This window comes from Hyla sarda, chromosome 2 (genome assembly GCF_029499605.1).
Source record: "Hyla sarda isolate aHylSar1 chromosome 2, aHylSar1.hap1, whole genome shotgun sequence".
NCBI classification, from domain to species: Eukaryota; Metazoa; Chordata; class Amphibia; order Anura; family Hylidae; genus Hyla; species Hyla sarda.
Genome location: NC_079190.1, coordinates 274,644,075 through 274,670,842, shown reverse-complemented (window position 1 = coordinate 274,670,842; position 26,768 = coordinate 274,644,075). Strand labels below are relative to the sequence as shown.

At 40.5% G+C, this 26,768-nt stretch overlaps 1 protein-coding gene across 1 annotated transcript in view; it reads left to right on the top strand.

Moving 5' to 3' along the window:
* Positions 1–26,083, top strand: part of STK40 (serine/threonine kinase 40) — a 45,642-nt gene extending 19,559 nt beyond the window's left edge. The window contains exons 3-11 of the mRNA XM_056557138.1: positions 1,504–1,589; positions 3,486–3,629; positions 10,367–10,594; positions 10,773–10,825; positions 13,448–13,563; positions 15,652–15,796; positions 20,441–20,560; positions 21,477–21,558; positions 22,585–26,083. Coding sequence (XP_056413113.1) covers positions 1,504–1,589; positions 3,486–3,629; positions 10,367–10,594; positions 10,773–10,825; positions 13,448–13,563; positions 15,652–15,796; positions 20,441–20,560; positions 21,477–21,558; positions 22,585–22,830 — 1,220 coding nt within the window. The 3' untranslated portion in view covers positions 22,831–26,083. The remainder of the gene's footprint in view (positions 1–1,503; positions 1,590–3,485; positions 3,630–10,366; positions 10,595–10,772; positions 10,826–13,447; positions 13,564–15,651; positions 15,797–20,440; positions 20,561–21,476; positions 21,559–22,584) is intronic.
* Positions 26,084–26,768: the final 685 nt, after the last annotated feature.

Genomic DNA, 26,768 nt, shown 5'->3' with positions numbered 1-26,768 from the left:
TGCTTTACTTGTCATTCATAGCGGTGAGCCGGCATTTGTATATGTATGATGTAAGGGTCAGACATATATCCATATGTCTGACCCCCACAGCATGATATGCAGCTGCTGCCCGCTATGAATGACAAACTCTTAGCAGCGTGAGCAGCCTTCCTCTCCGCCGCTAATAGAGTTTTCATTCATTGGCAGCCAGGGGAGGGAGAAAATATGAATATTAATATGTTCAGCTCGGGGGGGTCAGTATATATATATATATATATATATATGCGCAGCGGGGGTCAGTATAGATAAATAATAGGGCTGGGGGGGGCAGTACATTTATTCAAGCACAGTGGGCACGAAGTTTGATATAGCGCAGCAGGGGGAAAGATCTATAGAAACGCTGGAGGGGCCAGCGATTCTATAAATCTTTGCCCACCACAGCGCTTCTATATTAAAACCCTGCCAGGAGCCCTGATTGGCTCCTCGGTCCCGGCCATTCAGGGCTCCTTGTGGGGAATTTAAAAATGAAAGTTTACTGTACATTGCAGAGGATCGGAACATGCCGCCCGCTCCCCTGCTTAATAACATCTGATCGGATCGGGTCTCAGAAGTGAGACCTGGTGAGATGAATACCTCAGCCCCTCTACTACTACCCCCAACATGGAACAGACCTTGTTCCATGATGGGGTAGTAGTACAAGCTCTAATGTAGTCAGAATTTGCAGAGACTTTTTTCTGTCGCACAGAATACAGAAAGAAAGGGAAATTGGGCGACAGATTAGTAAATAGCATCAGTAAAAAAAGGAGCAAAGGACTTGCAAAAGCACAAACCGACACTCCACTCTTAGTAAATGAGGGCCAATGTGTGCTGTATAATATGTGGGCTGCAATTCATTTAGCTCCTTGTTATATAAAGCATACATATGCCAGTATCTTGGACCAATAGGTGGTGAACATCTGTGACGAATATGCTACGTTTTCTTGACTTTTTCGTTGGCGTCAAGGTGAATATAAAAGTGTCATAACGACAACTTTGATTTTGACTATGAAAACATTTTGGATGTGCAAACAGTAACACAATGGCAATCCAATAGAATTGATTGGGGAATATGCCAGTCACAGGATTGTGGCTTTTGGTAAGGATCAAAAGAAGTTGATGTACATAAGTTCACACATCCGTTGTGCTCTGGTAAATGGAGTGCCTCCGTTCAGTCAGTCGAAAAGGACAGGAGTTGGGCGGAGAAGTAAAAAATACTGCATGTCCAGTCTCAACACTCAACTCCCCTAAAATACCAGACACCCGACAGACCCCATTCAAGTCAATAGGACCTGGCAGTGTTGGGATCCATTCAGAGCGCAAAAAAAAAACAGAACGGACCCTAAATGTGTCAAGAGCACAATGACATTTCTAGTTTTTTTACTAAATACATTCTACTATGTATACTATATGCTGTGTATATATTTTGGATTTTATTTTACTGCCCCCTTTCTCATATATATATATATCTTTTTTAATTTTATAAAGGTCCACGATTAGGCAACTCTCCTGTGCCTAGCATTGTGCAGTGCTTGGCACGGAAGGATGGCACAGACGACTTCTATCAGCTTAAGGTGAGCGCTTTCTCCGCTTTTGTTGGCACATCTGACCACTCTGAAATAGTAAGATGGTGGACAAACTAAACAGGTTGCCATAAGCCAGCAAAATCCTCTGTCTCAGCCAGGAGACACATACATGTTAGGACCTATTAATAACCTATCAGTATGTTAATGAAGCGTAGGAGGAACCAGAGTACCCAGAAGAAAGCCATGCAAACACATGAGAACATAAATAGATAATGTCCGGTTACAGACATACTTCTTAAATGGAAAACAAGAAGTTAGTGTAGGTTCTCCAGATGTGCTCCTACCTTTATATGACTGTAAAACTTAGGCTGTTAGTTGTCATGAGATTACAGCATTAAAATGTAAAACAATACAACCTTCTTGCAGTGACCTTGGAAGATATTGATATTCTATGTATTGTATCCTTCGAGTTCAGCATGTCTCTGACTCTGCCCCAGCAGTATGCTGGATCCCCATCTGCTTGTCATAGCACATGCTAATAATTTCTTGGAAATTATTAGAGGTGTGTAATATCTGTGTCTTCCCACGAAGCATGACAGAGCATAGTGAGAACCCTTTTATACCCCCCAGTTCCTCATGCAGACAATTTTATTTTTACGTTTTCGTTTTTTCCTCCTCGCCTTCAAAAAATCATAACTCTTCTATATTTTCATCCACAGACTAGTATGAGGGCTTGTTTTTTGCGCGACCAGTTGTCCGTTGTAAAGCCATCACTCACTTTACCATAAAATGTATGGCGCAACCAAAAAAATACTATTTGTGTGGGGAAATTAAAAAGAAAAATGCAATTTTGCTAATTTTGGAAGGTTTCGTTTTCACGCCGTACAATTTATGGTAAAAATGACATGTGTTCTTTATTCTTTGGGTCAATATGATTAAAATGATACCCGTGATTACATACTTTTCTATTACTGTTGTGCTTAAAAAAAATCACAAACTTTTTTTAACCAAATTAGTGCGTTTAAAGTCCCCCTATTTTGAAGACCTATAACTTTTTTAATTTTTCCGTATAAGCAGTGGCATGAGGGCTCATTTTTTGCGCCGTGATCTGTACTTTTTATAGATACCATATTTGCTTATATAAAACTTTTAACACACTTTTTATAAATTTTTTTTGGGAATAAAATGTTATTAAAAAAAGCAGCTATTTTGGATTTTTTTTTACGTTCACGCCGTTCACCGTACAGTATCATTAACATTTTATTTTAATAGTTCAGATATTTACGCACGCGGCGATACCAAATATGTGTATATAAAAAAAAGTAACACTTTTTGGGGGTGAAATAGGGAAAATGGGATAATTTACGTTTTTATTGGGGGAGGGTTTTTTCATTTTTTTTTAACTTTTTTTAACTTTTATTTTTACACTTTAATAGTCCCCATGGGGGACTATTTATAGCAATCATTCGATTGCTAATCCTGTTCAGTGCTATCGGTCATCTTCTGCTCTGGTCTGCGGGAAGTCAGATCAGAGCAGAAGACAGCGGAGGCAGGTGAGGGGACCTCCGGCTGCCGTGCAGGATGATTGGATCGCCGCGGCAGCGCTGTGAGCGATCCGATCATCCATTTTAGTGACCGCAATGCTGCAGATGCCGTGATCTGTATTGATCACGGCATCTGAGGGGTTAATGTCGGACATCCGCGTGATCGCGGGTGTCCGCCATTACCGGCTGGTCCCTGGCTGCGATCAACAGCCGGGACCTGTCGTGCATGATCCGAGCATCGCTCCGATACCCGCGGTTATGCTTAGGACGTAAATGTACGTCCTGGTGCGTTAAGTACCACGTCGCCAGGACGTACATTTACGTCCTTCGTCGTTAAGGGGTTAAAGGCCTACCCTATCAATATATTGTCGTCTAACTTCCTATTTTCTCAATCCTTTAGATACTGAGTTTGGAAGAACGACCAGACAAATTGGGAGAGACCCAGGAGGAGAGACAAGGCAAAATGTTGTTACATACTGAATATTCCCTGTTATCTCTACTGCACAATCAGGATGGAGTGGTCCACCATCATGGCCTCTTTCAGGTAGTACAAATCATAGTACCTTATTATTTCTACTCTTTCACATTGTCTTTATTTGGTGCTGCTTTATAAACTGTGGACACTCTTTTTGTATGTATAATGTATGTAGGAATCTGCTGCCATAAATAGATTTTCATGTACTATCACAGCTGCATATCTGTACTAATTTCTCTTTCTAGTGATCTCTTCTCCCTTATGCTGAGATGTAGATGTTAAATGTTGTGTGATTTTTACCCCCACCCCCGGCAGAGGCTGCTTTCTGTGCTTCTCAATAAACAGATGCACACCCTGTTTGATTGTATGTTCTCGGTCTACAGCTTGTGTGGCCTGTCCTTTGTGGTCTGTCATGTGTGTCGTCTTCACCTTCCACTCGAAAATTCTGCTGCACAATGCAAAATTTCCACGGCAGAATTTTCCACTGTGGAAATTCTAATTCTGCACGGAAAGTATAAACATGTTCATTTATTCGGCGCCTGCTGTTCATGGAATGTCCACTCAGAATTCCTCCAGGTGGACATTCTGTGGTGTGAATTGCCTCCAAATTCTACAGGACAAAAAAATGGGTTTATATTATTTTGTATCTTTTAAACGCTTGCTTCTAATATGTTTCATAACATATAATGTGAACGCCAGAATGAGAGAAGATGGTATTCTTTAGGGTCAGGCGATAAATTTGATTATTTCATGATTTTAATTATACAATATTTTGCTTTTGTTCAAAATAAATTTTAGGCATTGCCCCTTTAGTCAAGGCTAGTATTATTATGAATCAGGGCTAGCAACACCACCCCTTAACGACCACGGACGAATATTTACGTCCGTGGCCGGCTCCTGATCTGTGAAGTGTTCTCAGAAGCTGAGTGCGCTTCGTATCTGCGGGGTCCCGGTTGCAATCAGCAACCAGGACCCGCGGCTAATAACGGACATCGCCGATCGGGCTGAAGTCTGGTATTAACCCTTTAGACGCCACGATCAAAGTTGATTGCGGCATCTAAAACGGCCGAAATCCATACTGACTGGCTCAGCGGAGCTGTTCAAGACTGCTGCGGTGAAATCGCAGCATCCCGAACAGCTGAAAGGACAGCGGGAGGTGCCTTACCTTTTTCCCGGCTGAAATCCAGGCTTGAGCAATCAAGCGCAGAAAACACTGATCAATGCATTCCAATGGCAATGCATTGAACAGTGCCTGCATTCAGTGTATGAAATGTTGCAGTCCCTAGAGGGGGCTATAACACTGCAAAAAAAAAAATTCATAAATGTGATTTAACTCCTTCCCTAACAAAAATCTGTATCACCCCCCTTTCCCCATTTAAAAAAAAGTGTGTAAATAAAAACAAACATGTGGTATCGCCGCATGCGTAAATGTTCGAACCATAAAAATATTTAGTTAATTGAACCGCACGGTCAATTGCGTATGTGCAAAAAAATTCAAAAGTCCAGAATAGCGTATTTTTGGTCACTCTTTATACCATAAAAAGCGTTCAAAAAGTCTGATCAAAACAAAAATGGTACTGATTAAAACTTCAGATAACCACGCACAAAAATTAGCCCTCATACCGCCCTGTACGCGGAAAAATTACTTATAGGGGTCAGAACATGACAAATTTAAACGTACTAATTTTCGTGCATGTAGTTATGATTTTTTCCAGAAGTACGACAAAATTAAACCTATATAAGTAGGGAATCATTTTAACACCTTAAGGACCATGGACGTGTATACACATCTAGGCTGAATGCACGTTCAGCCATTAGGACGTGTATGCCCAGTGCACCCACGAGATCGCAGCAGGGACTCTGCTGTAACACACAGCCGGGACCCTGCCGCAATGCCGGGACTGAAGTAAACTTCAGTCCCGGCATCTTAACCCTTACAGCCGCGGTCGGAAGTGACTGCTGGCTGTAAGTGTTATGACAGAGGGAGGGAGCTCCCTCTGTCACCCCTGCAGCACCCCGCAGCGCGATCGCGGGGTGCTGTGTGTAATCCCCGGCGGGTGGGGACCTGCGTTACTGCCGGGACAGAAGAAAACTTCGGTCCTGGCAGTTTAACCCTTACAGCCGCGGTCGGAAGCGACCGCGAGCTGTAAGGAGTTTTGACAGAGGGAGGGGGCTCCCTCTGTCTCTCTCCTGAAGCACCCCGCAACTATCGCGGGGTGCTGCTGCTTACCTGGGCAGCCGGGGGTCTTTACTAGGACCCCCAGGTTTGCCCCGGTTATTGCCTGATAGGACGTGCCTGAGGCACGTCCTGATATGCTGCCTGCTAGTGTAAAACTGGCAGACAGCATATAACTGCAATACTTTGGAATACTAAGTATTCCAAAGTATTAAAAAAGTGTAAAATAATATAAAATAAATAAAAGTGTCAAAAAGAAAGTGTAATGACAAATGTAAAAAAAAAAAAAAAGTGTAAAAAGTGTAAAAAATAAATATAATCAAAAATAAAAATGCATAATGTGTAGGATCACGCGCACATCCGCAGCATATTACATGCTGCGGATGCCTGCCAGCAGTCACGATAATGAGCTCCCTGCTGCGGCTAGGTAGCTTTGTGTGTCCACTCATAGCGGCGGATTTCCCACCGGCAGTCATGAGTGGATACACTGAGCTACCCAGCCACAACAGTGATCTCGCCCCTTGTGACTGCTGGGGGGCATCCGCTGTGTGAAATAAGCCGCGGATGTGCTCTGTGCCCCTACACTGCGTCCCGTTCATACTGCGTTTGTGCAGTGTTAGAGGTATCCGTCAGCATCACGTCAAAAAGAGTGATGCTGACGTATACTGTAGCAGCTCCATCCATTTCTGAATGAGACGGGTACAGTATACATTGGCTTCCCTTTTTTGACATGACAACGGACACCTATACTGCAGAAATGCAGTATGAATGGGGACTATTCATATAATGATGCCCTGAAAGCCAAAGGGGGCTCCTCTCCTTCTTAGTCCTACCAGGCGGTCAGGCAACCAGATATAGCCTAAGTAGGGGTACTGCCCAGCCCTGGACAAACAGCGTGATAAAATATGGGAGTGTTTCCTCCATTTCAAAAGCAACTAACCAAAATGATGGCCTACAAATAAAGAATTTGCTATTTTTTTCCACTGACTTTGAAATAATTCTAGCCACACAATAATGGCTCAATGTACTCACTTTTGCCCTAGGTGAATACTTTAGGGGGCGTAGTTTCGAAAATGGGGTCACTTCTGGGGGTGCAGTATTGTCCTGACAGATAGAATGCTTTGCAAGATGAAGTGCGGCCCATAATTTGTGTAATGATATCCTGAAAGCCAAATGGGGCTCCTCTCCTTTTGGGTCCCACCATGTGGCCATGCAACCAAATATGGTCTAAGCGGGGGTATTACTGAACATGGGACAAACGGTGTAATAAAATATGGGGTGCATTTTCTACTTTTCAGATGCAATGCACAAAAAATATGTCCCACAAATGATGCAATTGTGAAAAAGAAAATTTTAATTTTTCCACTGATTTTGCATCCATTCCAGCCACACAAAAAGGACTCAAAGTACTCACTTTTGGTCTAGATTAATACTTTAGGGGGTGTAGTTTCCAAAATGGGGACACTTGTGGGGGTTCTTTATGGTTCTGGCAGCTAAAACAGGCATGAAGTGCGGCCTATAATACATTCGGCCTAAAATGATGCCCTGAAAGCCAAATGGCGCTCCTCTCCTTCAGAGTCCTACCACGTGGCCAAGGAACCAAATATGGCCTAAGTGGGGATATTGCCAAACACGGGCCGAGCAGCTTAATAAAATATAGGGTGCATTTCTTGCAATATCAGAAGTGATGTACAAAAAATATGTCCCACAAATGATGCATTTGTGAAAAAATGCAAATTTTGAATTTTTAACACTGACTTTGTAATAATTCCTGCCAAAAAACTATGGTGTTAAAATACTCACTGTACCCCCCAAGCGAATACCTTGAAGGGGCTAGTTCTTAAAATGGGGTCATTTGGGGGGGGGGGGGGGAGTGTTCCTATGTTCTACCACCTTCAAATTTCTGCAAACCTTGCATAGCACATAAAAAAAATTTACCTTTCAAATTTTCTAAATTTTCAAGATTTCAAGTTAAATTGTTAGGCTTCTAATTAATTTAAAATGTGAATTATAAACAAAAAAAATTCTGTTAAAATAAAGTAGACATCTAAAAGTATAAGTTTCATAAACTATTTGGGCAGTAAGTAGAAATATATGCAACCTATTAGTGTTAAAATAGCAAAAAATCTTAATTTTCTTTTTAAATTTCATGATTTTTTGCATTGTAAAAAAAAAATAAAAATAAAAAAATACAAATGATATCGGCTTACTTTTACTATGAACATGAAGGACAACTTGTGACGCAAAAACAATGTCAGAATTATCGTGATTGGCAAAACGTTACCAGAGTTATTCTCTAATAAAGTCAGACATCCCTGATTTGAAAAAACAGGCCTGGTCTTTCAGGGGCGTACAGGTTTACTTGTGTTGGTCCTTAAGGGGTTAATCGTATGGACCTACAAAATAAAGATAAGGTGTCATTTTTACCGAAAAATGTACTGCGTAGAAACGGAAGAGAGGTCACCAAGAACTCAATGGTCCCTCTGATGGAGCTCCAAAGGTCCTGTGTATAGATGTTAGAAACTTTCCAAAAATATCAGCCAGCAGTGCAGCGCTCCACCAATGTGGACTTTGTAGCTAGAAGGAAGTCTTTCCTCAGCAGAAGACACATGAGTGCATGCCCACCTGGAGTTTTGCAGAAAAGCTCCTGAAGGACTCTGAGACTGTAAGATACAAGATTCTCTGGTCTGATGAAACCAAAATCAACATTTTTAAATTAGATTCTAAGTGTCATGTCTGGAGGAAACCAGGCACTCCTTACCTGCCTAATACAATCTCTACAGTGAAGCATGGTGGTGGCAGCATCATGCTGTGGAGGTATTTTTCAGCGGCTGTACCAGGAAGACTGGTCAAGGTTAATGAAAATCTAAATAGAGCAAATTACAGAAATATTCTTAATGAAAATTTTAGCCTGTAGTGGCTTAGGAATAACTGTAAATCTCCTTGAGTAGCCCAGCAAAATCCCTGATCTGAACCCAGTCAAGCATCACTAGAGATACCTAAAAATATCTGTCCACCGATGTCTCATCCAACCTGTCAGAGCTTGAAAGAGTCTGCAGAGAATGGTATAATATCACATAATCCTGGTGTGCAATCCTTCAGTGGCTTAGTTAGAGCCCTCACTTGAACCCAATTGAACATCTCTGAAGAGGCCTGAAAATGGCTTCCTCCGTTGGTCCCCATGCAACCTTACAGAGCTTTTGAGGATCTGCAGAGAAGAATGGCAGAAAATCAACAAATCCAGGAGTACAAACCATGTGGAATCATATCCAAGAAGACTCGAGGATGTAATCGGTGCCAAAGGTGCTCAACAAAGTACTGAGTAAAAGGTCTGAATACGGTGCATTGTAGCTTCAGTCCTTTATTTTAATCTAGGCTAAACATATTGGCAACAGTGAAATGTATTATTTGTGTGTATGTGTAGATTATTTTTTTATATATATTATATATTTTTAATATGTTAAAATATATTTATTTTTAACACCTATATATGTTTAATATAACATTTCATACTATCGGAGATGCCATTGTTGTAAGCCTGGTGAATGGCATAACTTGTGGCTAGGTGTAGAAACATTTGCAATTGCCTCATTCTGCCAGCCTTCTTCTTGCTCACTCCAGAGTACAATTACAGTCCTCAGGGGAGCTCATAAAATCCCCTACCTCCTAGAGTCTACGCTTCAATATTTTCAGACAGAAATAGATTTTATATTTCAACATCTGCTTTTGAGAGATCTGCCATCATTGTATTGTTTGGAGCACTAGGGCACTACTCTTGGACCAGAGCACCCTTTTACCATAGACTGCAGTAAAGCTGTCATTAAACTGAAAAATAATACTTTGTATCTTACGCTTTAGATGGAAATGCAAAAAGAGAAACGGCTTCCTTTTATCCCCACAAACATATAGATGTGCCAAATGGCAATGTGTACTTTGTGCTTTGACATCAGTGCAGGAAAATTGATGGTTCATAATTCCATAAACTACATAGATTGAAGGATTTAAAGGGTGCCTGTCACACACCCTTTAATCTGCCAAGTGAGGCGGGCAATCTAGAGAGATTGTTTTACTTGGATTGGTTACTTTTTTTTTTTTTCTTTCTGCTAAAACGCATTACAGCAAATAGCTCTCTTTTTTATGTAGTTATTTTAAAACCCTGAGCCCTAAATGTGGGTTATGGTTAAAGGGGTTGTCTGGCCAAAACACTCTTATTTAAAATATGGATAGGGAGGTTGTAAGTAAAGCAAAATAAACAAACCCCTCTTTGACTTTTCTTGTTCTCACGCGCCACCAGCATAACTGAACTCTGCTGTCTGGTGCCTACGAGTTTGAGGACATGATGTCAACCCAGTCAGTGCCTGAGGCAGGACACCACTTTGGCCTCTAAGTGAATAAGCAAGCGTGTTACATCACATCAACAAACCCGGAAACCCCAGGCAGAGAAGTTCCGTTGTACTTGTGGTAACAGTTTTTGGAATTCTGTATAGAATATGAACCACCTTCTTTGGTTCTTTAGTGGTCCTCATGCAGCTTAGGTTTTTGGAGGACATAGCTAGAACAGTTGTCTTGTTTTTGAATCCAGTTTAACTGCTACAATGTGCTTAACTCTTTTGTCACGTTTTCTCCTTAGGATCGAACATGTGAAATTGCTGAAGACATGGATGCCAACAAGTTAGTAAGAAAAATGCGGAAGCGCATATGCCTTGTCCTGGATTGCCTTTGTGCCCATGACTTCAGTGACAAGACTGCGGACCTAATTAATTTACAGCATTACGTTATTAAAGAGAAGAGGTTAGGGGAGAGAGAGACTGTGGTCATTTTCTACGACGTGGTGCGAGTAGTGGAAGCTTTACATAAGGTACATATATAAAGACCTTTCTCCACTGCATTGTGTAGTGAACTTTTTAAAAATTAGCATTGTGTAGTATATGATGGACACTTATAAGCTATGTTATTTGAGAAGCTGTATTTACTACCACCTATTGTTTTTGTATATTGTGGACAATAACCAAAAGAATTATCTTTTATTTCTACAGAAGAACATTGTGCACAGAGACTTGAAGCTGGGTAATATGGTGCTGAACAAAAGGTAAGATTATTCACTATTGGGCTAATTGTTCAAGTATATTGCAAGCTATTACATCAAGGCCAGATTTTCTGACCATTCTCATATCTTAAAGGGTTATTCCCAGCTGCTTCTGGTTTGGCCTGAGATGTGAGGGTGACCCCAGAGGGTTTAGGGCAGTGACATATACACTCACAGACAGATACACACACTCAGATAGATATACATACATACACACACACCAATCACTTACTAGTTTTTATCTTTCCCACATGCTTTCAAAGATCCTTCTCTTACTGAGAAAATAAGACTGATGGCTAAGCTATATATAGGGCTGAGACCATTGTTACTAGTAATGTAAACACAAAAATAAGATGACAGGCCAGGGCTCCTGCAATCTCACAGCCTGCCAGGTCATGGGGGGAGAAAGGCCTTGGTAAGAGAGGTCACCAGGAACTCAATGGTCATTCTGATGGAGCTCCAAAGGTCCTGTGTGTAGATGTTCGAAACTTCCAAAAAATCAACCAGCAGTGCAGCGGTCCACCAGTTTGGACTTTGTAGCTAGAAGGAAGTGAGAGAATGTCACCATCCCTACCGGTCACTACTTCTAGACACACAGGTGGTCTCTAACCTTGACAATAAGCGGTCAAGGGAAGGTGAAAAAAGACCATGGGGGGAGATTTATCAAAAACTGTCCAGAGAAAAAGTTGCCCAGTTGTCCATAGCAACCAATCAGCTTACTACTTTAATTTTTAACAAGGCCTCTGCAAAATGAAAGAAGCAATCTGATTGGTTACTGTGGGCAACTGGGCAACGTTTCCTTTGCACAGCTTTTGATAACTTCCCCCCCCATATCTTTAAAAGGATGCCAGAAAGAAAACTAGAACTATTTGTAAAAATGTGTATTTTGAAGTGAACAACAAGGTTAAATAGTATCTTAGAGATGGGGATACCCCTTTTTTAAGGCTTAATTGTTTTAAAACTTGACAACTGTATCGTCACTTTACTTTGTCTCCATTGGATTTCTGAACATGACCATGTACAATATTCTCAGAAATCCCAAAGAAAGTGAGTGGCGGGCCGGCCATCTAGCATGGGTATTTCTCTTCCATTTACCTTGGAGATAAGAGACTTCTGTTCTTGAGATTAGTTGGGGTCTCACTGGTCAGACCTCCACTGATCAGCTAGTAATTGAATGCTAGTATCCTATGGATAGATGACAACATTTATTCTTGGTTAACTCAGCTGTAATTGCCCCATTTGGACAACACCTTTTTAACATGCCCTTTAGGGCATATGGACAGCAGAGAGGGGGGGGGGGGGGTGCGGGGAGCCCTGGTATCCCATCTATTTGAACATGCTACAGGGGAAATGAGCAACTGCTTTCAGTAACCTCTGTTCAGTGGGAGATAGACTGCATATATAAGGCAGAGCCATGTGCACAGACCATGCATGTAGCTTTTTCCTGCCGTGTAGATTGTCTTTTTGAGGGAAATAAATGTAGTTCCAACATTGTGCTCTTGTAAATACTCAGTATATTATATTTTCACAACACACAGACGAAGTCTGAAAAGCATTGAAAAGAAGGTGTTTGTGGCTCTTTGGAGCGGTCCCCCCCCCGTAGATTAGCGTGGGCTTATGTAGAAAACTATTGGCTTAATGAGGATGATTCATCTCCAAGAGTACAGCCTGTTCAGTCTTGGATAATAGAGATTCCTGTGTGTTTATAATACGGTCCAGTGCATCACCCACATAGATGTACACAGGAGAGTTTATTAAGAATGCATTTAGCAGAATCTTGTTCATCTATATTTCTTGCTTTAATGTAAAATAATAAGAATAACATTTTCGGGCTCCTGAAAGTTCATTTGAAGCAGTTTGCAGTGAATGGAATGTAGCAGTCAGGAATATAAGCTGATATTAGATGTATATCAATTTGTAATTTAATATATATATTCATTTTTACAACCATAATTTTAATTAATGATGCGAAGTTGGCGGGAATAAATGAAGCAAGAGTTGTATTTCAGTGTGTTGTGCAGGCGCTGAGTGCAAAATCCTTGTCTATGGGTGGAAGATTTAATTGATGTAGGAATAGACATTGCGGTTCTGTGAATGGTTCTGGTTAGTTAAAGGGGTATTCCCATGATTTGCCATGATTATGTGGTAAAATAGGTGATGCAATTAAAAAAGTACAATTGTTCCCGCAAAAAAAAAAAAAAATGCTTTTCTTTGGGTCTGTAGGTGGGTAATTGAAACACTTATGGCTTAAATGGCTTTAAAAGGCAAGAAGGAAAAATGAAAAAATTGCCTAGTCCTTTAGGTGGTTTAAATAGTTATCTTAAAATTAAACGTTATGACCTATTCCAGCGGTTATTGCGTTTTTTGTGTGTGAGCATGCCCTTATACCGGCGTGCCCTGACACCGTCCGTGTGGGCGTGCCCTGACACCGGCGTGCCCTGACACCGTCCGTGTGGGCATACTCTTACAATTGTATTGACAAAGACTTAACCTTATTGACAGTGGGTTTTCCTCTGCATAAATGTAATTACACAAAAATGTAAATTCAACCTTTTATCAGATGGATTTGTATGTTCTGAGCAGTCTACTGTCCAAATTTATACTTTTGCGTCCCTTTATTTTTAGGACACATAGGATAACCATCACTAACTTTTGCTTGGGTAAGCACTTGGTGAGTGAAGATGATCTGTTGAAGGATCAGCGAGGAAGTCCAGCATATATCAGTCCTGATGTACTTAGTGGTGAGTAACTGACATTGTCTGGGGAAAGGCTTCTGCTGTTTAAGGGCATGTATATAAAATTATAAATATACCGGTATACCGTCATGGCCTTAAATGTTGGCACTAAAATTAAGTATTTCTCACAGAAAAGGATTGCAGTAACACATGTTTTGCTATACACATGTTTATTCCCTTTGTTTGTGTATGGGAACTAAACCAAAAAAAGGAAGAAAATCAAATTGGACATAATGTCACACCAAACTCCAAAAATGGGCTGGACAAAATTATTGGCACCCTTTCAAAATTGTGGATAAATAAGATTGTTTCAAGCATGTGATGCTCCTTTAAACTCACCTGGGGCAAGTAACAGGTGCAGGCAGTATAAAAATCACATCTGAAAGCAGATAAAAAGGAGAGAAGTTCACTTGGTCTTTGCAGTGTGTGTGCCACTCTAAGCAATGGACAACAGAAAGAGGAGAAAAGAACTGTCTGAGGACTTGAGAACAACAATTGTGGAAAAATATCAACAATCTCAAGGTAACAAGTCCATCTCCAGAGATCTAGATTTGCCTTTGTCCACAGTGCGCAACATTATCAAAAAAGTTTGCAACCCATGGCCCTGTAGCTAATCTCCCTGGGCATGGACGGAAGAGAAAAATTGATGAAAGGTGTCAATGCAGGATAGTCCGGAACAAACAAGTTCCAAAGATATTCAGGCTGTCCTGCAGGCTCAGGGAGCATCAGTGTCAGCGCGAACTATCCGTTGACATTGAAATGAAATGAAACGCTATGCCAGGAGACCCAGGAGGACCCCACTGCTGACACAGAGACATAAAAAAGCAAGACTCCATTTTGGCAAAATGAACTTGAGTAAGCCAAAATCCTTCTGGGAAAATGTCTTGGGACAGATGAGACCAAGATAAAGCTTTTTGGTAAAGCACATCATTCTACTGTTTACCAAAAATGGAATGAGGCCTACAAAGAAGAGAACACAGTACCTACAGTGAAATATGGTGGAGGTTCAATGATGTTTTGGGGTTGTTTTGCTGCCTCTGGCACTGGGTACCTTGAATGTGTACAAGGCATCATGAAATCTGAGGATTTCCTACAGATTTTTGGGTCGCACTGTACAGCCCAGCAGGACAATGACCCCAAACGTCAAAAAGCTCCCAGAAATAGATGGCAACAAAGCACTGGAGAGTTCTGAAGTGGCCAGCAATGAGTCCAGATGTAAATCTCATTGAACATCTGTGGAGAGATCTTAAAATTGCTGTTGGGAAAAGGTGCCCTTCCAATAAGAGATCTGGAGCAGTTTGCAAAGGAAGAGTGGTCCAACATTCCGGCTGAGAGGTGTAAGAAGCTTATTGATGGTTATAGGAAGCCACTGATTTGTTATTTTTTCCAAAGGGTGTGCAACCCAATATTAAGTTATGGGTGGCAAAAATTTAGTCAAGCCCATTTTTGGAGTTTGGTGTGACATTATGTCCATTTTTTTTTCCCCCTTCGTTTTTTGGTTTAGTTCCAATACACACAAAGGGAATAAACATGTATAGAAAAATGTGTTAGGGCTGGATCACATCATGTTTTCTCCCATACGGGAGCGCATACGGCAGGGGGTAGCTAAAACTTCATGCTCCCGTATGCCTTTCTATGCGCTCCCGGATGTAATTAATTTTAGTGAGCTGGCCGGAGTGAAACATTCAGTCCGGTCAGCTCATTTTTGCGCTGTATGCGCTTTTACAATTGGACTGGAATGTTTCACTCCGGCCGGCTCATTGAAATGAATTACATACGGGAGCGCATACGGAAGCGTGAGATTTTAGCTCCCCTCTGCCGTATGCGTTCCCATGGGAGAAAACGTAATGTGAACCCAGCCTTGCTGTAATCCTTTTCTTCATTTTCTTTCTCTAAAAATTTCAGGGGTGCCAACATTTACGGCCTTGACTGTATGTGTACATGTTCTCTGATTCGATCTCAAAATACTGACTAATGATGCGTGTTAAAGTAGCCTAAATCCACAAATTTTCAAACTTTATTGTACTTGAACAGTAATTAGGGATAGCTCTGCTATTTTGTCCTTGTTTAACTCCTGTTTCCACTTGTATCAAGGTCGCCCCTACCGTGGAAAGCCAAGCGACATGTGGGCACTTGGTGTGGTTCTTTTTACTATGTTGTATGGCCAGTTCCCCTTCTATGACAGCATACCTCAGGAACTATTTCGCAAAATTAAAGCAGCAGAATATTCTATCCCAGAGTGAGTGGTTACAATCTTCCTTTTTATTTGACTTGACATCTGTAGCTTGTCTTCTGTCATGTATCAGAAGTGTACACTCAAATTTAGAAGTACATGATATAAGTAACATAATATTCAGATCATTGCATATGTCGTCAATGCTTTGCTTTATGTATAGTAAGTAAACTGATTCAAAACTTAATTCCTGTAAAGGAACCGCTGAAGAAAACTTCCACTGTTAAATGCCCCTTCTCATGTTCTAACCTTAAATAAACTTGGCATGAGGACAGATAAATCATTCTTTAATCCCTGTTCAGCACTCTATTCTGGCAGAGACTTGTCACATGCTTTGCCTGTCCTCATTCTAAGCATTTTGGAGGAAGGTAATATCCATTGCCAGTTGCTTACTATAAATGTGACTACTCTTAGTCATAATATCTTGTCGGCAAAAAAGAGTGGGATTCATTGTACATTGTACAAGAAAGGTGCAAAACCATCAAAAACCTACCCCAGCCCAGACTTAGCGTAGCTTTTTGGTGTATTTGAAGAGAGAAATTTCAGAAAATGTGACCTGCACAACATTTATCAAATGTTCTGCTACCATTTAATACATTTGGTGCTTCTACACATTACCAGCACACACAAAAAAGTGTAGGAAAATGCTTCACTTAGGCTAGGTTCAGACTACGGAATCTCCAGGCAGAATATTTCCGCCCAGAGATTCTGAGTGCGGCCAGCGCTGACTGAATCAGTCGGCACTAGGACCGCGCGGACACTCCAGTCTCCAATAGACTGCAGTGTGTTCCGCGCGGATTTCCGCCTGAAGAAAGAGCAACGCCATTCTTCAGGCAGAAATTTCCAAGCGGATTTTCCGTTCACAAATTCCAAAGTGCGAATTTGTGAACGGAAACTCGTTCACTATACAGTACATTTTAGCAAGTGGAATTTCCGTCTGCAATTTCAAAGCGGAATTGCAGGCGGAAATTCCGTAGTCTGAACCTAGCCTTACACCTACAATGATGAATTCCCCCCCCCCCCCCCCCCCCCCCCCAATTGTTTTTTCCCTCATTAACCTTTTAACTACCAAGGATGTGTATACACGTCCTTGTGCCGTAAACAGTGGCACGAGCACCTGATCAGGAGGCCCTCAGCTAATTCTTGTAGCAGAAGGCCGCCGTTAATAGCAGACATGCGGCGGCCGCCACAGCCGGCTATTAACCCTTTGACAGAGGCGTCTAAAGGGACCTTTAAACAGTCCCTGGTGGTCCAGTGGGGTGGATAGCCCCTCTGCAGCTCGGCTTACCTCTCCTCATGTCTCAGTCCCGGCTCTTTGATTGATAGAGCCAAGCTTAATCAATCGAGCACAGAGCACGCAGATCAATGTACTTTTATTGAACTACATTGATCTGTATAAGGAATCTAATAATTCCTTCTAAAATTCCCCTAAGGGGACTAATAAAGTTTTAAAAAATAAAATAAAAAGTTAAAAGTAAAAAAAAAACACTAACCCCTTCCATATTAAAAGTTTAAATCACCTCCCTTTTCCCAAATTCCATATAAAAAAAAATGTAAACATAATAAAAATATGTGGTATAGTCGCGTGTATAAATGTCTGAACTATAAGTTAATTAAACTGCACGTTAATGGCGTATACATAAAAACATAAATAGATAAATAAAAGAATACCAAAGTCTAAAATTGCGTATTTTTGGTCACTTTGTATATCATCAAAATAAAAACTGCAGATCATGGTGCAAAAAATGAGCCATCAAACATCCCTGTATACGTAAAAATAAAATAGATAGGGGTCAGAAAGGACGTTTTTAAACATACAAATTTTCGTGCAAAAAGTTATAATTTCTTAACAGAAGGAAAACCAAATCAAACTTAGTTGGATATCAATTTAATCGTATGGACCTACAGTATAAAGATAAGGTGTTATTTTGACTGAAAAGTGCTCTGTGTAGAATCTTAAGCCCCCAAAAGTGACAAAATGGCAGTTTTTTTTTTTTGAATTGTGCCCCACAAATATTTTTTTTTTTCTGGTTTCACCATAGATTGAGATGATATTTTTCATGTCATTATGAAGTAAAATTGGTGGCGCAAAAAACAAGCCCTCATATATGGGTTTGTAGGTGTAAAATTTAAAGCGTTATGGTTTTTAGAACGTAAGGAGGAAAAAACGAAAGTGCAAAAATTTAACCCCTTAAGGACTCAGCCCATTTTGGCCTTAAGGACTCAGACAATTTAATTTTTACGTTTTCATTTTTTCCTCCTCGCCTTCTAAAAATCATAACTCTCTTATATTTTCATCCACAGACTAGTATGAGGGCTTGTTTTTTGCGCGACCAGTTGTCCTTTGTAATGACATTACTCATTATATCATAAAATGTATGGCGCAACCAAAAAACACTATTTTTGTGGGGAAATTAAAACGAAAAACGCAATTTTGCTAATTTTGGAAGGTTTTGTTTTCACGCCGTACAATTTATGGTAAAAATGACATGTGTTCTTTATTCTGAGGGTCAATACGATTAAAATGATACCCATTATTACATACTTTTATATTATTGTTGCGCTTAAAAAAAATCACAAACTTTTTAACCAAATTAGTACGTTTATAATCCCTTTATTTTGATGACCTCTAACTTTTTTATTTTTCTGTATAAGTGGCGGTATGGGGGCTCATTTTTTGCGCCATGATCTGTACTTTTTTTTGATACCACATTTGCATATAAAAAACTTTTAATACATTTTTTATAATTTTTTTTTTAATAAAATGTATTAAAAAAGTAGGAATTTTGGACTTTTTTAATTTTTTTTCGTTCACGCCGTTCACCGTACGGGATCATTAACATTTTATTTTAATAGTTCGTACATTTACGCACGCGGCGATACCAAATATGTCTATAAAAAATGTTGTTTACGCTTTTTGGGGGTAAAATTGGAAAAAACGGACGTTTTACTTTTTTATTGGGGGAGGGGATTTTTCACTTTTTTACTTTTACTTTTAAATTTTTTTTACATTTTTTTTACACTTGAATAGTCCCCATAGGGGACTATTCATAGCAATACCATGATTGCTAATACTGATCTGTTCTATGTATAGGACATAGAACAGATCAGTATTATCGGTCATCTCCTGCTCTGGTCTGCTCGATCACAGACCAGAGCAGGAGACGCCGGGAGCCGCATGGAGGAAGGAGAGGGGACCTCCGTGCGGCGTTATGAATGATCGGATCCCCGCAGCAGCGATGCGGGCGATCCGATCGTTCATTTAAATGGCGAACTGCCGCAGATGCCGGGATCTGTATTGATCCCGGCACCTGAGGGGTTAATGGCGGACGCCCGCGAGATCGCGGGCGTCGGCCATTGCCGGCGGGTCCCTGGCTGCGATCAGCCAGGATCAGCCGCGCATGACACGGGCATCGCTCCGATGCCCGCGGTTATGCATAGGACGTAAATGTACGTCCTGGTGCGTTAAGTACCACCTCACCAGGACGTACATTTACGTCCTGCGTCCTTAAGGGGTTAAAAAACCCGTTAAGGGGTTAAGCCACATGGTATATTTTAACCTAGCCATGCAAAGCTTTTTGTAAAGCTATGCAGTGGTACCATGATCACGTGACCATGGTACGGAATGGTGCAGTACAAATTCATGCTACCACAACACCTTGAGGGGACCAAGATAGTTGTGCATTTAACCTGCCCCCTCTAGAAAATTTCTACTTTGAGAATATTTAACAGAACTGCTTCTATTGAAAGGCATGGCATGTCTTCACATCACTAGGGCACAAATGGTATTTACAGTGGCTTCCATCTGGGTGCAAGCTGCTGAAGAGCCATCTCTAGATCTAGAGAAATCAGACAGTGCTTTATATTGAACCACTTGGCACAATTATACTACCCTTAAAGGGCAGCATCCCCCCCCCTCAATCCTCGGCTGCTTTCCCTACCACATCCATTTCTCAGAGTAGTGTAAATGTGCTGACTGGTTACCTTTAAAGGGGTATTCCAGGAAAAAACATATATATATATATATATCAACTGGCTCCTGAAAGTTAAACAGATTTGTAAATTACTTCTATTAAAAAATCTTAATCCTTTCAGTACTTATGAGCTTCTGAAGTTAAGGTTGTTCTTTTCTGTCTAAGTGCTCTCTGATGACACCTGTCTCGGGAAACGCCCAGTTTAGAAGCAAATCCCCATGGCAAACCTCTTCTAAACTGGGCGTTTCCTGAGACAGGTGTCATCAGAGAGCACTTAAACAGATTTTTAAATTACTTCTATTAATAAATCTTAATCCTTTCAGTACGTATGAGCTTCTGAAGTTAAGGTTGTTCTTTTCTGTCTAACTGTCTGGAGCCAGTTGATAGATATAAAAAAGTTTTTTTCCTGAAATACCCCTTTAAGGGCCACTTTTGAGCATTAGCTTTTATATAGTAAGCTCTACAGATTATACAATTTCAGCCTGTTCACTTGGTTATATTGTGTAAGTATTTTTACGCAGTATCCAAATCCAGGCAAATTTGTTGTATTTTTAGTTTATACTGTTGTGATACACTTATCTGTGGTAGCCTTTAATATTTGCAATAAAAGCTATCCTTTAACTACCCCCCCCCCCCAATTGACCTTACATAAAATGTTTTCTATTTTTATTAACAGAGACGGAAGAGTGTCGGAGAGCACAGTCTGCCTCATTAGAAAGTTGTTGGTTTTGGACCCACAACAGCGTTTGACTGCTTCAGAAGTTCTAGAGTCTCTTGGAGGCATCATATCCTCATGGTTAGTTAGTCCTGTCCTGGTGATTCTAACATATGCATAGTTTTCTGGCATTTAAGGGGATAAACAGCTGATTTTGGACATCCTGATCCCAGTGTTTGTAGCAAGTTACAGGTGTATATTAACAATTTTCCTGCCCTTTTTTTCTATTAGTAGTGTTATCTTTCAGATCACTGTTTAAAGGGGTTATCCACCATAAGGTGATTTTAGTACGTACCTGGCAGACAGTAATGGACATGCTTAGGAAGGATCTGCGCTTGTCTTGGGGATAAATAGCTATGCTGTGAGATTACCATAACACTGTGGCTAACTTTTTATGAACTGGTATTTCCTGTTTGAATTTCCTTCTTTGCCTACAAATCCCATAATTCCATTTTCCTCCCTCCCACACATCAGCCACCCCACCCATTGAAACATAAGGGAGCTGCATCCATTCAAAAGACCTGTGGTTTTCAATCAGGGTGCCTACAGCTGTTGCATTAGTTGCAGATTGATCTCTCTCCCAACAAGCGATCTCTCCACCCATTGAAGCAGACAGGCTCCCTGTCATCAGCTGACTAGTGAGTCAGATCTCGGCCGCATTGCAACCTGGAAAAAATCTGAGACAACAGTCATTTTGTATGCTGGTAAAAATAAGTATTAGGGTGAAAATCACAGAAGAATTGTGAGAAAACCTTCACACACAGGTACAGACACTATATTATGAACTACACTAACTTTACAGCCCCTGTAGCATAGTCAAATAATAAACATTCCTGGAATACCCCTTTAATGTGTCTATTCAGGTTTATTGTTCTGGTCCTCGGCTGAAATCTTTTTGTCTAAACCCAACCACAGCAGTCTGTAACAAAGCTTCCATCTAGGCTTTTTCAGTAATAGTGGAAATAGGTTTCATAACAAAGCTTCTATTTACCCATAGGCAGTCTATGTCCTCTCTGAGTGGTCCACTGCAAGTTGTGCCTGACATTGATCATGTTACCAGTCCAGAGAACTCACAAGAGGTAAGAAATGGAGAAAGAGAATTTACCTTTTATCCCTGTCCTGAATGGTGAACACAGACTGTTTTATCTTATTCCTTTATATGATTGACTGATTTTCAGAATGACTTCCTTCCTGTTGTTTGCTGCAGCTAGGATAAGGTTCTTTGAACTTATATGGAACACACATACAGAAATTAGTTATTTTTTAATACTACAATATTATATATTAAGTTTTATAGAACATGCAATCCATGAAATTTTTTTCTTAGACAATAACCAGTAAAACCTCTTTGAGAAGACCACCCAAAATAGCATTAAAAAGTGATTTTCAATAGAGGGGGTCTTCTGAAAATAAATAGTGTAATCTTAGTGCCTTTAATAGCACCATCTAGTGTTAATCTCAGAAGATGCACCTAATATGGTCCGTGCTGTAGAGAAAAGTTGCTTTGATTTTATATTGTCTGGTCTGCATAATAGTGGAAAATATGCCAACGGCCAGGTATACCAGACTCCAAGCCTGAGACTGAGCTAATGTTATGCCTGTCTATTGGCCCTTGATACAGTTAAAGGCTAGGTTCACACTATATTTTATTTGGAAATTCCTGTGCGGTAGAATCCCATTGTTGGCAATGGGATTCCGCTATAAAGTGCACACTATGAAATTTCAGCAGCAGATATTCCGCCACTGAAATTCTTCCACCAAAAAACTATCGCCCTCATTTTTAAGGCTGAATCCATGCTGAAAACACTGCTCTCTCTGGGGATTTCCACTCGGAATCTCCAGACAGTCTGGAGCTTCATTAATGTGAATATATATTTTTTACGGTGGCACATCCACTTTATATCCCACATAGGATTGGGCATACCGTAGCTCAACATGAGCCAAATCGCAGAAAATCAATATGTAACAATTATGTAAAAGAGAAGATGTTTTTGTACAGATTAGTTGCTTTTTTTTTCAGCCCCTGAAACTTGTAAATTGAATATTTTAGACTAATTGAAATGATATCGGCCTAACAATTATGTGCAACTTTTTTCCCCTCTTAGGCAAAGGTGATGGAGGAGTCTTCACAGTACGAGTTTGAGAACTATATGCGGCAGCAGCTGCTTTTGGCAGAAGAGAAGAATACAATCCATGAAGCCAAGAACTTTCCTCAAAAACGTCATTTTGGCAATTTCCCCCCAATTCGAAGACTGGGGTATGATGCTCAGCCAATGAGCCCTTTGGACGCTGCAATATTGGCCCAGCGATACCTTCCCCCACCACACCTGTCTCTTCCCAATGCTCACTAACTTTTTTTTTTTTTTTCTCCCCTCCTTTTGGATTTCATTTTCTTTGGAAAAAAGAAACTTACAAGTGGATAAATCCTTTCAATTGTGAAAGGTCACATGGTGCTATAACCCCCTTTCATTTTGCTCCCTCCTATTCCAGTTTGAAAACTAACATTGCACATAAGTCTTGTTGTTCTCCCCTCCCCGTTATCCTATAGCAATACACTTTTCAGCACAAGAAATATCAACTAATGTAGCAATCTTCTGTTTGACAGGGTTTAGTCTTTTGGAAGTTCTTGGCTGCATACATAGCAGGCACAGCGCCGCAGCATTAAGTATCAATAACTAGATATTACCTTTTTTTATTTTCTCTTCTCTTCTTCGATATGTATTATCCCCACTGCATCCTACCATCTTATGGAGAGATTCTTTTGCAATCAACCTTTTTATATTTACATATATATATAGATCTATACATAGACATTAAATCTACCTCTTTTTTTAGTAGGGTTCCACAAAGTTAAAAGTGCAGCATTAGATGGGTTCTGCTGTGGAATAGATTTCTTTTATTTGCTGTTTGTTCATAAAGTCAGCCCCCCTTCTAAATAACAGGGTGGTTTAATCTAGATATTGTGTGTACATATATAAATATATATAAATATATATATCCTTATATAGAGATATATATTTGATATTGAATATCCGCGGGATTGCAATATCCGTGTAAAAAGAATAAGCTGTGTTATAACCATCAGGCTTATAACATCCCATATCCTTGATGTCTGCAAGCTGACGTATACCTTCCTTCCCCCTGGGTTTTCATATTTATTAGGTGTGTGTATTGTTCATATATTCCGTGGCTCCATTGTGAAGCACAGTAGGATTTATTCTGCATGCTTGTCTTGTGTGACAAACTGGAAGGATATAGAGGAGCATATTATGTATGGGATCTAGATTTACCGTAAGGAAGATACCATAGAAACAATAGCTTCTACTTGGTGATCCCACATAAGTTTCTATTCCTTCTGTAGTCACCTGAAGGAATGCTGAAGAGATGGTAGAGTACCTAAGATAATGCTTAGGACCCTATACAAACGCATCCCAGCTTTTTATTTTATTAAATGGTTGCAGTTATATTTTTGGGTTGACTGAAAATAGTGAAGTTCTCTAGCTCTACATAGGTATGACATAAAAGACTGACCGTTAGGCGTACACCACCTACTTATATGCTGACTCAAGATGTGGCCATTGACTTAAAGGATTAACATCTCTAAACATAAAGCATGTGCATATGATGCTTTCATAGGAATTTATTAGGTATGCACTAAACGTTAAGCTAATTCAGTATTTTGAAGGGGTTCTATTCTATTCTTATAAAAAACCTAATGTAGAAAGGATCCCTTGAATATTAGGTTATGGCGAAGTATACACCTGCTGGGACCCCTAGTATTTAGCTGTAATCTGTAGAGAAACGTGGCAGTATGTGTTCAGTTTCCCTGTGTGATGTGCCCATTATCGATGGATTGTTTGTGTAATGCCTGACAGGTCCATCTGAGTTAGAAGACACTCCTTGTAGCCATTTACCACCCCGGCCAAGAGTTGACTATCTTGAATGGGGGACCCCTCCATAATAACATAAAATTCGGCATATAAAAATGGAATTTCTAAACCAGAGAACCCCTTTCAAGAAAATTTTGTGACCAGGTATTGCAAATGAAAAGTTTTTATTAAACCTAAGGTGTCTTTCCCGGTGTCGGATTCATACAGGTCCAGGACATGATATGGGGAGCTGTGGCTGGGACTTTACAAAAGGCTTTCTTGGAAATGTTTTTATCGGTGGTGTTGGCTCTGCATGGTTCAGATAAAACCATATCCCAGCTGCTTAAATGACTACATTTTTTTTCTTCCTCTTAAAGGGGTTATCCAGGGATAGAAACACGCAGCTAATTTCTTCCAAAAACAGCACCACCTCTGTCCTCAGGTTGTGTGTGGTATTGCATCTCAGTTCCATTGAGGTGAAAAGGGCAAAGCTGGTAATACCACACACAACCTGTGGACAGGGATGCTGGTGTTTTTGGAAATAATTGAGCTCTTTTCTTGTTTCTCTTACTGGATAACACCTTTATTGTCAAAAACAGACCTAGAGATGGCTGCACGGTGTGAGGATCCAGCAAACAGCTACTCATATCTCTGTCTCCTCAGCCATGTTAATGTGACTTGTTGTTGGCTAAAAATGTGCTGACTGCTATACTGTGCACCTGTGTGTGCAGCACCCGGTTACGCATGTCATTCAGTGGAGTGTAAATTGTTAATAGTATAATTTAGGCTGGGGCCAAATGACTGAACAGTCAAAAGAAATCAGCCTTGTGTGGATTTTTTTTGGCCCCAGCCTTTCGGACAATAGCCAGTGGTTATACCTTAGTTTGTAAAAATTGCAGAACATTTCATTAGACATCATTTGTATCCTTTCCTTACATGTCCTACTATGTTTTACTGCATTGGATTGCGATCTTAAAGGAGTTCTATAGTGAAAAATAACTTATCCCCTATCCAAAAGATAGGGCATAAGTTATAGATCGTGCTAGGACCCCTGCAATCTCCTGAACGGGGCCCCAGCAGTCTGCTGGAAGGAGGCGTGCCGCCCCCACATGGAGTGCTGGCCGGCAAGCCCCCTCCATGTATCCCATAGAGATGCGGGGGTCGGAACGGCCGCTTCCGGCAGACTCCCGGGGCCTTGTTCAGGAGATCGTGGCACTACTCCTTTTAATAACTACATTGTTTGTACCATATCACAATGGAAGATATCTCTATACTGTGAATACAAAGCCTTGCTAACAATTGCTATCCCAACAGCATTTTTGTGTAGTAGGTGCCATTTACACCATATACAGTGTCATATACACCAAAGAGATCAGTACAGATCCTGTTGTGTGTACAGTCACATCATTGAAAGACTAAAGCTGGGTTCATACTGTATTTTGAAGAAATGAGTACTTTATTGGCCTATAGATGATGGATGTTACAGTATGGCATTCGTCACAGGCACACATTCAGTGAATACGTGTTAACCCTTTTCGTAACCTGTTATGATCTGTTAAATGAATACCGTTACAGCCTATGTGTGGCGGATGTGTTAAACTGATGCCTAACATTGGCATCTGCCACCCCTAGACTATAATGGCATCTGTTTATTGGATATGTCATGAAAAAGCTGACAATGTGTTCAGAAAATGGATTCCATATTAGAGTATTGATGTCAGTCTTAAAAGGGTACTAAAAAATATATTTCGAATCAACTGGTGCAAGAAAATTAAAACAGATTTGTAAATGTACTTCTATTTAAAAATCTTAATCCTTCTAGTACTTATCAGATGCTGTATGCTTCACTGGAAGTTCTCTTCTTTTTGAATTTCTTTTCAGTCTGACCACAGTGCTCTCAGCTGACACCTCTGTCCATGTCAGGAACTGTCCAGAGCAGGAGCAAATCCTCACAACAAACATATCCTGCTTGGACAGAGGTGTCAGCAGAGAGCACTGTGGTCAGACAGAAAATAAATTAAAAAAGAAAAGAACTTCCTGTGGAGCATAAAGCAGCTAAGTACTGGAAGGATTAAGATTTTTAAATAGAAGTAATTTGCAAATCTGTTTAATTTTCTGGCACCAGTTGATTTGAAATGTTTTTTCCACCGGAGTACCCCTTTAAGCTTCAGGCCAAAAACTGAGAATGAACCCATTATCGATTAGGAAATAATTGTTTGCTTTTCAAGCCCCTCCCCCTAGGGCTAAACTACTTTCAGAAACAGCACTGGACAACTGTTGCAGAGTAAGGCTATGTTCACATCTCGGAATGTGCGCACGGAAAATCCCTGTGTGGATATTTCACATACACATAGCCGGCGCTAGGACAGCTCGGGAATGCGCTCCATGCTGCGGAGTCTGCAGACACGGAAAAGGGAATT